This window comes from Morone saxatilis, unplaced genomic scaffold (genome assembly GCF_004916995.1).
Source record: "Morone saxatilis isolate NCDOM2014 unplaced genomic scaffold, NCSU_SB_2.0 Contig24, whole genome shotgun sequence".
NCBI classification, from domain to species: Eukaryota; Metazoa; Chordata; class Actinopteri; family Moronidae; genus Morone; species Morone saxatilis.
In genome coordinates this window covers 3,966,424-3,977,750 of record NW_023339807.1, presented here as the reverse complement: position 1 = coordinate 3,977,750, position 11,327 = coordinate 3,966,424, and the positions used below count along the sequence as shown (strand labels likewise).

Genomic DNA, 11,327 nt, shown 5'->3' with positions numbered 1-11,327 from the left:
GTGTGTGTGTGTGTGTTGGCGAGGATCATTCAGCTCCATCTGAGCCCGTTTTCGAAACCCCTTAACACATAAGTGGAGCCACCTCAAATACCCCCAAAACAACAGCTGTCCAATGTCTGTGTGTACGTGTTTGTGAGAAAGTGTGTATATCTTTTCCATATGGGACAACCACATAGTTAACAGTGGCAAAACACAGTATTCTTGATCATCCCCATGCAATGCTATTCTGTCTGGTTTCTGTGAAAGGTCTACAAAAAGTTGCTGCTCCTTTATTTTCTTCCCGTCATGAAGCAATCTCTTGCTCTTTCTCTTCTCTCTCATTCTCTCTGTGCCAGTGTCTCTTATTTTGTTGCCCTTTCTGTCTCTTCCCCACTGTCTCTTGGTTTTTGTGGGGGGTTTTTTATCCATCATGTGTGAATATGTCACACACTCTGTGTAGGCAAAGTAAGGCCCACAGGTACCGCCCGCCTCATCCTCCAATACTTTCCCACCTCCTTTTTTCCCCCCTCAACATTCCCTCCGCTCCTCCCTGCTTATGGCACTACTTCACAGCTCTGTAGTGTAATAATGTCTTTGAGCTGTCTGCTGACATCTCTGGAGACAAACCTACATAGCTGTGATATGGTCATACAGGGCAAAAGCAGGGATGGAGAGAGCATGGAGAAAATTTGCCTTTGACTATTATTCAGCCTGGATGGAAGAATGGAGTTAGGGATGAAGAAAGAAAGGGATTCCCCATCATTAAAACCACTCCCAATTAGGGTGATTATTAAGAGTGCTGGCTGCTCCTGCTGGCTTAAACACCAGGATACTGCGGTCAACTGGGCTGTAAATGACGCATGGTGAGACAGGAGAGAATGCTTTGATACACATTGTGTGTGTGTGTGGGTTGGTGTAGAGAATTGTACATGGGTGTCATTTTTTGACTTGTTCACCTTTACACATGTATGTATGCAGGCATTTGGCTATATTTATTTTTTATGTTTTTCTGCTCTTATGTGCTTTAGTCTGCTTTTAATACGTGTGTGTGAGTGAAATATTCTCCATTTAACAAGCCAGATTGGGAGTTCCCTTGTGCTGTCTTATAAATCCTTGCCATGAAAATAAACCGTGTCCACAGTTCAGTAAGTAATCTCTAACAGCTCTCTCTGCGCCGCAACACCAGAAGATATTAGCAGGTAAACTGCCAACTTGTATCAACAGTGTCTTTCCTGAGAGAAATGAGTCATCTCAGTATAATATTTCCCCCAGAATGATTTATGCAAGAGAAGCCGTCTTTCATTGGAACCCCCCTGTTGTGTTATTTGGCTCTAATGTTGAATAAGATGTTCCTTAGTCGGTTTACCAAGCCTGAAAAGTTGTGAGTGCGCCTGTGTGTCATATCTTCATCATATCATAACTCATTCCCTCTCTCGCTCTCTCTCACACCCTCTGGTTCTATGTGTCACACGCTCTCCCTCCCTCCACGTCTATATCTATTTGTCTCCTCATTAATCACCTCCTCCCCCACTCCCTTTCCATCTTTTTCATCTATCCTTTACCCCAAGTGAACCCCAAGCACACTGTAGTCAGTCTTTCCCCAAATGACTAAAAAAAGGAAAAGAAGAAATCAATACTTAAAGGTCCACTGTGTAACATTTAGGAGGATATATTAGCAGAAATGGAATATAATATACTGTTATATATGTGTATGTATAACAGTATATATGTTTGTAATGTGTCTATAATCACTTGAAAATAAGAATCATTGTGTTTTCGTTACTTTAGAATGAGACGTTTTTAATCTACAGAGGGAGCAGGTCCTCTTCTACGTAGTCCGCCATGTTTCTAGCCCAGAAGGGACAAACCAAACACTGGCACTAGATTGGACCTTTTTTGCAGCCACTGTAGTTTCTCCTTTCCACTAGGTTGAGTCAAGGGGTTTCAGTTGGTTGCAGTCTGCAACATCATCGCCAGATATGTAGAGTTGTTTAAGGCCAGTCCATTTTTTGACCATAAACACTATATTAAACATTAGTTTACTGATGGGTGTTCATTTTCAGTTTTACAGGTGGTTTCTCCTTGTTGTGTTTAAAAGTGATTGTTACAGTGTTTACAAAAACTAATCACTATTACATTATTGTTATTTTGAATGTGAATGTTTCCCTCTTTATTCTGTGCTACTGTTGAAATGTTAAAGGTCAAACAGTTAGGTAATGAGAACTATTATACATGACTTATATCTAGGGACTGAAACAGGTGTGCCGCTGCTTTATTTTACTTTCCCAGACTTGCAGCCAAGCAGACTAGAGTGAGAATTTCTAGAGTTAAAAGGCATTTTTAAAGAGCTGCTTCTCAGGGCATTATTAGTCATCTAGGGTTGAGGTTTCCAAATGGGCTGCTGCTGCTGTAGCTCTAACTGACCAGATCAGCCCTCCCATGTTAACGACTAGTAGAAGAGGTTTCAGTCTGCTGATTTATGGGACCAAAAAGTAGAGGTCAGGACAGCCTGTGACCACAGTGACACATCTCAGTTTTAATGGAAAGGACAGAGAATGCCGTCCTTATTAAGTTGGGGCTTTTGCTACTTTTGGTTCTTTTAGGATGAGTGGGTGTTTGGCTGCTCTGTCTGGATCCCATCAGGGTTTTCTCACTGTCATCATGTCTGCTAAACTTTTTAGCTGACCAAATCACTGAAACACTGAGTTTGAACTTGAATCTATACAGGTTCAGACTGGCGTAACCATGACCCCAGAACACCTTGGTTTAGAGAGGCACACAGGAGTCACATCTGTTATTCTTATTAACTGATGGTTGTACATTTGTAGCCTCAGACCCAAATATTTAAAAATTCTCTTCGACAACTTAAATCATTCCTAATTAATAACTTCCTCTAGTACATAATAGTCCACTTAAAATGAACTTGTGGATTTTTTATTTTTATTGGTCATCAGTTCAGTGATTGAGAATCATAAAGGCAAAGGCAGGCACGTATAGTATGCACGTAATTGTTAAAGAGGAAAAATCAAGCTCTGCTCTTTCAGAGAGCCAAGTGTTTATGTTATTAACATCAAATGAGTAGTAACGATAGTTTGGAGCCCAGTGATGTGGTTGGTATAATTGTACGGTATGTTTTGCTTTGATATCACATAGCCAGACTGCCATAGTTGAGGGCAGAGAAAGGCGAGCATTCGTGCAACTGAATTTTGAGGTTGAATTGTTTATGAGTTTCAGTTTCATCTGGCTTAGTAGCACCTGTATCAATGAACTGTTATTTTTCATCTATAATTAAAGAGATCAATATTTCACTTTGAAAGCAGTATTTATTTTAGACATCTTTCCATCTATTTGAACCCTCTTTCTTCTTTTTTTCCGATGTGCAATCAATAAATTAGTGACTGCTCTGACTTTATTCATAAATCACTTTGTGCATAGGGTATCATTGACTGGACATTTTCCCTCAGTATAATCCAAAACATTTTTGACAAATCATTTACCTTCTGTTTTCCTTCCATAGTTCCACCCTGTACTGCTATTCATTGCTACTCCTTCTGTCTCTTTAGATGCAGTCCAGGCTGCGTCTGTGCAGCTGGAGCTACAAGATGTGCTGGTGAGAACAGGACTGAAGGACCGAAGCCGTCTCCTGCTGGGGCCGTTCTCCTGCAGCTCCTCTCTGGAGGCTCGGTGGTGCCGCCATAGCGGCAGCCCTGGGCCTGAGCCCGGCCCCCCTAAACTGCTGATGGACCTGAAGGGAGGCCTGCTCCAGGTTTGTGTAGCCATGACATCAATTCAGCATCCTCAATCACAAGATGTATCACCCAGTGCAGCCACAGTTTCTGGGGGTCAGGGTCAGATCAGCACCTCTGCACCTGGTTAGAATTGAGTGTCTTGCTCAAGGACCATAAACCCCTGAGGGCTTGAGCTCTAGCAGTTATAGGAACGGCCTCTAATCATGAGGCGATGCTGCTGCCCACTTAAATGTCACCTCAGTTTGAGTGCATTTGTTTTTCAAATGAATCCTTACTGTGTTCATAAGCTGACACCCACAGGCGCAGATCATCACACTCCTCTTAAATCGGCTGTTCCTGTTCAACCCTGCTACGGCTTCTGTCCTCTTTGCAGTTGAAGTGATGACAGTAGGAATTGCATGTTGTAATTCCACTGTAGATTTGAGTTACATCTGCTGGTTAAGTTGGAATATTATAAGCCTATTTTTAGGGGGGTGGTTATATCTTATGTGTGCCTTTTTTCCTGTAAGAAGTTACATAATGTCCACACTGAAAAGTCCCCTTTCAATGTGACTTTACTGAATGCGTTATTACTAATATATTATTCCACATTACTTCTTCAGGGGGAACCCCCTACCTCTTCCCCATTTTCAATGATTCCCTCAATGCTTTTATTGCGTGCCCATTAACAGAAACATGACTCGCAACTCAACACTTAATACGTAACCATACATTTCCCTCTGTAAATATTGGCGTTTGTGGTGTTTTAATCAAGTGCTGTACAAAAACCACCGGAATTCCTTCCGATTCCTTCTTCTCGTGCTCTGTTTCCAAAAACCTGAAAAAAAATCCCCAAATTTTCCTGTTTTTAGAGTTTAGTCATAACCCACCCTTGCAAGCTAGTGAGTAGCGGGCAAGCAGGCAGGCAGCTCCATGTGTGAAGAGTTTTTGACTCAGAGATTCCTGGTTCTCGGTCCAAACCCCAGGCAGGCGCGCTTTGATGGGGCATGGGAAGGGGAATGCCGCGGGTAAGTAAGGAGGATGTAAGGTTGTGTTGGGTAATGTTAGAAAGGATGTGAAGGGGTGATGACGAGGGTAACCCTGACTGCTTCTTTTCCTGTTTTGGAAAAAGAATGTTAAATAATTGTTGACGTAGGTATTTACGCATCAGCTGTGAGCCTGTGTCACTGTCTAGCTTTTACAGTCTGTTTTTCAACTTTCTTTCTTTACATCTTGTCTCCCACTGTTTTCCTTTTCATCCATATACCTTTCATATTGACTTTCACTTTTCACCTTTCTCCACTCATTCCTCATCTCTTTACTTGCCGTTCTCCCAACCCTCTCTGCTTCTGTCTTGACAGGTCTTCTGGGGCCAGGAACATTTGAACTGCCTGAAGCTGGTGGAGGAACACTTGCAGGTGTACCTAAACCTCCAGAAAGGGGATTTGGCCGATAGCTGTTCCAAGGCCAAGGCCTGCCACGCCCATCCACCTCCCTCTCTGGGCTCTCCCTCTCCTCGGACAGAGCACAGCTCAGATGACCTGCGAACGGGGCATTTTCAATACGTCCAGGACTCAGGTGAATGTTAATACAGTTCATTCAAGGTGTAAAACAATGTAGCCAGGCTTAAACCTAGGTAAAGTGTTACTGCACTCTAAATCTTAACTCTAAAAGTGACATGATTGCTTTTTGGAACTTTTCATTTCACAGTACAGACTCCCAAAGGTCGATAGCTGTTAGCTTTATCGGCAGTCATTCATAGCAGTAGTCGCAAACAGGCAAAATTGCTTTCTAAAGAGCATTATCCAGGGCTCAGAGTAAATCAACAATACCTGGACATCAATTTTTCCTGCGTATTTCTTGTCAAGGTTTTCAAAATAGATGGAACAGTGGTAAGCACTGAATCCATAGGAGGAACAGAAAACCATGGTCAATCCTTCATAAACTCATATAACTGAGTTTGTACCAACAACAACAAAAAAAACAGAACCTTTGTGCCAAAGTGAGATGTCACTTAAGATACACATTGCCTTAAATCAAAGTCAGATCAAAGCCCTCTGTGGAAAGAAGTTTCATCGGACATGTCTGCCTGGTTCCACTCTGAGTAACATGCTGTTTATTCCCCCTCTTTGTGCTTTGTGTGTGCTGTCCTCTACGTGCACACACAGACACACACGGCAACATTATACACAGAGGATCAAACTTCTCTCTGGCTGTAGACCAGCCGTCCACTCTGTCAGCTGTGGTTGAGTCTTTGTTTGTTGCACTGTTCCACTGGTCTTTGATGCATTTAATATGCTGGCTGAAGCAGGAGAACGTACAGTAGTGAACTAGAACGGAGAGCACAATCTGTCTGCAACATGTTGTCAACAGCCAGAGAAAACCGGGCCCCCAAGTACAGAGAACAGCGAGTGCCCCCCCCCGGGGCCTGACGCAGGGATGGATGGGATAGATGGACAAAAGAGGAGATGAAAGACGGATGGGGAGAAGAAGTCCCTGTCCCTCTCCCACTTTCTCTAAGTTCAAGCTAACTCAAATGGAAGAAAAACCTCATGAAAGTGTCTGTTTTTTCTTTCATCCCCCCCTCATCGCAAAATAACAATACACTGTCCACCTTCGAGTGGACATCTCACCGCTTCACATGAAGGAAGGAATTAGCCACAGACAGATTTCGCTGCCCCTTGAAATGTGTTTTCTGGAGGGAGACTCTCAGTGTTTGTACCCCCAGGGGCCAAACAAAGCAGCAGTTCTCTGCTTGACTGTTTTTTTCAAATAAACATTTTTCCAAAGGACTTGAATCCCAAACAGCAGCCACGACTTGAGTCAAACACCACTCAGAAGTTTAGATCCAGTGTTATCCAGCTTTTGCAGGTGCTTGGCATGGTTCAATCAATGGCTGTTTACTCAATAGCAAAAATGTTTACTCAGCCACTTTGTTTATATATGGCTTCTTACGCATGTAAACATTGTGAGAGTGTGGAAACATCTACAGTGTTCTTTTAGTAGATATTGTTTCGGAGGGTTTAGATTCCATAGTAAAAATAGCTATAAAAACATCACCAGCAACAAAGATGTATGCAAGTCATAGAATTTTTATCACATTTTTTCAAGTGTTCCCTTTTTCCACAAGCATCTGAAAATGTTCAAAGAGGCCAGTTGAGCTATTAAACAGACTTTTTGTTATGAAACGTTGTGTAGTAGTGGGTTTTATGATACCAGAAGAGTGTAGTGCAGTAAACTGGTAATCTACTGTATCTTAAAACATTAAATCCATGGGTTCCTTCCAGTTCATCCTCTGCTTTCCAGTCGCATCATCCTTTATCTGTTCCAGTCAACTATGACGCTTTATTTTTTTTCTCCTCTTTTCTTTCAGCTATTCTCCTCACTTCATTTTGTTATTCTCTTAGCCCCTCGCCATATGTTTTTTATGTCTTCCTGTAAAGCATAACGTAAGTCTTGCCTTTAGATCTTAGCTGACATATTAAAGTTAAGTTATTCTGATATTACTGTTAATTCTTCGTTTTGTGCAGCTTCCCAGAGACTGCCAGGACCGCATGAGGTGGTGTTCTACAGCGAGACTGAGGACAGCCCAGGGGTGATGCTGTGGAGGTACCCTGAACCCCGCGTCCTCACCTTTGTCAGGATAACTCCTGTACCTTTCAACACTACGGAGGACCCTGAGATCAGCACTGCTGACCTGGGCGACGTTCTGCAGGTAGAGAAAAAGGAAAAAAAAATACCACAGCTACACACTCTCTCTTCCCCCATCTCTAAAATTATTCTGAAAATCCCTCCCCAACATAAACACAGAGCAGTGTGAATGAAGGAAGGAGCAAGGAGTAGTAATGCAACCAAATGTTTTATTCATCACTTGTATCTGGATCTGTTGTGGTCTACTAGAGTCCTGCTACCATAAAGAAGGAGGAAAAGGTGTAAACTGACAAGAGAATCTCTCTCACTGCTCCCTGCTGAACATCACCTGCAATGAAAGAGAAATAAACTGTCTTAGAGTTGGGCTGTGCGCCATTATAATTCCCATGACATGAGTCATGAGAACTCCCATACCCTAAGTGTTATTGAATGACAGAGACCCCTGCTGTCCCTCCAAACATGTAATACATGGTCGGACAGCTGTGGAAGTCATCTTGCATGCTCTGGTGTGAATAGCCAGGTGTCTCCAACCCCAGATGAGGTTATAATTTGGCAGGCTGTAGCAGCTACTGAGTCTACAGGGCCTCAGTGGGGGACAGGACATCCCACTTTTCCTCCTATCACTCATCCTCTGCCTTTCTATCCCCCCGCCTCACTTTTCCAGCTTAACGTCCTCGAAGGCAAGCCGAGTCCCAAATCACATTCTTTAGCATCTGCTCTTTGTGTTTTTTTCCTGAAGCAGAAATACACTATTTTTAGGTCAAATTGCCTGACACTGTCATAGCTACAGTTATTTTTTGACCATGCAATTAAGAATGGAATTTCTGGTAATACAATATGCAAAACATGTTTTTGTCATCTTGTCAGCTAGGCTTAACTCAATCACGTTCCTGATCAAATACATTTTTCTCTGTTTTTTTCCTTTTCATATAAAGTTTCACAGCTTGCATTAGCTTTGTTTAGTCGGATATTATCTTAATTTCAGTTGTTATTGTGGTTTTAAATTCTATTCCGTGTAGCAAAATGTCTACAGAAGTCACACTGAGAAGGGGAAAAGCTGAGGAGCAGCCCTCTAGAGACTGATAATGTAACAACAGCTGGATTGCCAACATGTAATGTAAAGATGTTTTAAAATAAGCTGATGCAATATATTCACAGATATTTCTCTAACATTACATTAATACAATAACTGCAAGAATTACTTCATAAATGATATATTATAATATTGACTATCATAAAGTAAACCCTAAGAGTTTTTTAAACTTGACTCATTCCTTCTGCAATACAGTGTTTATCACAAATTAATGTTATAATCTGATGTTATTACATGTTCCTGAAATTAATGACAGTAGCAAGTTTTATTACATTCCCAGCCCATGTATAAAGACTTTTTAATTACATTTTTTAAGCCTTAGGGTAAAGTTACCTTTCCTCTTTCTTTTCCTTCTGCTTCTTTTTTCCATCTTCAGCAGAAGTTTCACATCTGCCCATATCCCCCCTTTATCTCTTAGATTCTTTCCTGGACTCCCACAATCATTTCACCTACAGTACAGATGTTTTCTTCTGTCTGTTTATGTCAGCCCAGGAGAGACAAGATATTGGAAGGTGCTGCAGATGTCTGGCTTCCCTGCGAGGCTCCACAGCTGTAAAATCTGTAATGAGCAAGGCTCTCTAGCTGATTGGCCGCATATTGAGTTACAGTAGAGAACAGAGGGAGCTGGTGTGCGTAGAGGAGGGAGGGTTAGAGGACGAGGCGGTGATGGACGGAGTTGGAGAAGGGAGAGTGTAGTTAATGGGAGTAGATTGACAGGACGCAAGATTGAGCAGAGACAAACAGAGATGAAGTGAGAAGAGGGTTGAGAAGGATGGATATAGATGGTCACAGGGGGAGGTAGTGTCTTTTGCTCTGTGTAAGAGGATCTGTGTGAAAATATACTTTCTCTAGTCCAGGGGAGAAAGATATGATTCTTCACCAGCTGATGAAACAAGGGGCCAATGGAGGTCTGACAGGAGATACAACAAGCTGGCAGGCATAGTCCAGCATGTCATGTTCATATGATTCACTTCACAGTCTGTCATAGATTTGGACCGTGGTGTCAGAGAAGAGATAGTTGGGTGCCTGCATTTATTTCTGCACCTGTACTTCTATCTATTTCTGAGCTTAAAATGGATGCCTGTGACTATATTTTTCTGTGTGTATCACACAACACGAAATGTGGAACCAGTGGTTGATGAACATGTGGTTTCCACATCTTGTACTCCTCATGTCATCTGGCATGGTCTTGTCTCTTCTGACAAGTCTGTTAAAAGGAGTCAGGTGATGAGAGGAGGCTCCAAGCCCCCGACTATTACTAAAAACCAGTTAATGTGGCGATGAGATGCAGTGGGGTCAGATACTCTGTAGGGATGGGAATCAAGAACCGGTTCCAAATTGTCTGATACACTGGAATCATACGAGTCCGAGCTCATCAATTCCTTTTATCGATGTCGGCGTGTTTTTCTGACAGTTGCGCATTGCAAAACAATGACATCAAACTTATGTGTCTGCACAGCTGGAAATTTGCAATTGCCATTTTTTTTACTCTGGTTATACAGACTCACATATAATACAACAGTTAATGCTAAAACCTGTGAAGGCCAACTTTTCTTTCCTACACAGCAAATTAATCAGGAATCAATAAGGAAACTGATTAATAATAAGCAAAATCAAGAATGGCATTGGTATAAATACAATCTTATCCGTTCCCACCCATCATACTCTGTCGAGAAAGTCAATAAAAGCTTCATATTAAAATGGGAACCACTGTAATTGATAGCTAAGAAAATTGTATAAACAGTTGTGCAGAATTAGCACTTGCACTTATAGAAATCATTGCACTGTACAAGTCGTAAGTGAGTCATAGGTCATTCTGCTGCTCGTGTTTCTGTGACATCCATGTAAGTGCCCTGGCCAGGCCCTGCAGCAGGCATGTCTGTAATAGGACACTTGGACGGCTATAGCGGTGGACATGTTAACAGAGGTATTGTTGGTAACATAAATGAAAAACATCACTTAGGAAGTGTAGATGTTAAACTGGTTTAAACCCATTGTTGAAAGCTACCCTGATGCATTTTGTCAACACTGCTAAAAAACAGTATCGTGTATCATGGACTTTTTGAAAGGAGTGATTGTAAAGTAATTATAAGACATTGGATCCGTTTACTGATATGTTACACAGTCCTTCTTAGCTCATGTTTTCGTACAAACACTCGCTTAGCATTACGGCAGTTGTGTGTGAGGCAAGGGGTTGGGTTGTTGGGGGTTATTTTAACAGGACATCTTGGTCATCAGCCAAAGTCATTGTGATCCCAGATTTAATTGATTTCAGCCTCTGGCAGACAGTGGTTATGCTTTACTTTCTACAGGACTCCATAAAAGTCAATTAATTATTATTTTTTTTCTCCCAAGACCAGAAAGGAAAGTCCAGCTACAGAGAACGGAAATGCAGCCATAAAAATCCAAAAAAACAGTAATGGCTCAGTTTCTGTTCCAAAGGAATTTTCATTTACTTCATTTCATTTACTTTACATCTAGACTGTGCAGAGAGAGAGAGAGAGAGAGAGAGCAGGAAAGAGAGAGAAGGCAGTCATAATTTCTCAGGCCTCTAAAATTACCATGTGGCCACACGGAGATGGAGGCTGATAGATTTTGAGAAATGGAAAGTGAGAGGCATAGGGAAAGAAAAAGAAATATGGAGAAAAGAGAGAGTGATATTTAGCATTAAGCTGTCTTGTCATTCCTCTCTATCATTTAGCCTGTAATGTTTTTTCCAATTCAAGGCTGTTCACCAGCAGGTGGAGGGTGATTTTGTGAAGTGAACTAAATTAAAGTGGGTCCACATTTTATCCATTTCCTCATTCTATTCCTCTCCTCCTCTTCTCTTTCTTCTCCTTCCTTTTGTCACAGCACCCCCCCGCACACCCACACAC

At 41.8% G+C, this 11,327-nt stretch overlaps 1 protein-coding gene across 3 annotated transcripts in view; it reads left to right on the top strand.

The window, feature by feature from the left end:
* The window catches only part of LOC118336017 (vacuolar protein sorting-associated protein 13B-like), a 313,914-nt gene that overhangs the window by 240,511 nt on the left and 62,076 nt on the right, over nt 1-11,327 (top strand). For all 3 annotated transcript variants that reach the window (XM_035672549.1, XM_035672551.1, XM_035672550.1), the window contains 3 exons: nt 3,543-3,745; nt 5,069-5,285; nt 7,238-7,422. In XM_035672549.1, the coding sequence (XP_035528442.1) occupies nt 3,543-3,745; nt 5,069-5,285; nt 7,238-7,422 (605 nt within the window). The remainder of the gene's footprint in view (nt 1-3,542; nt 3,746-5,068; nt 5,286-7,237; nt 7,423-11,327) is intronic.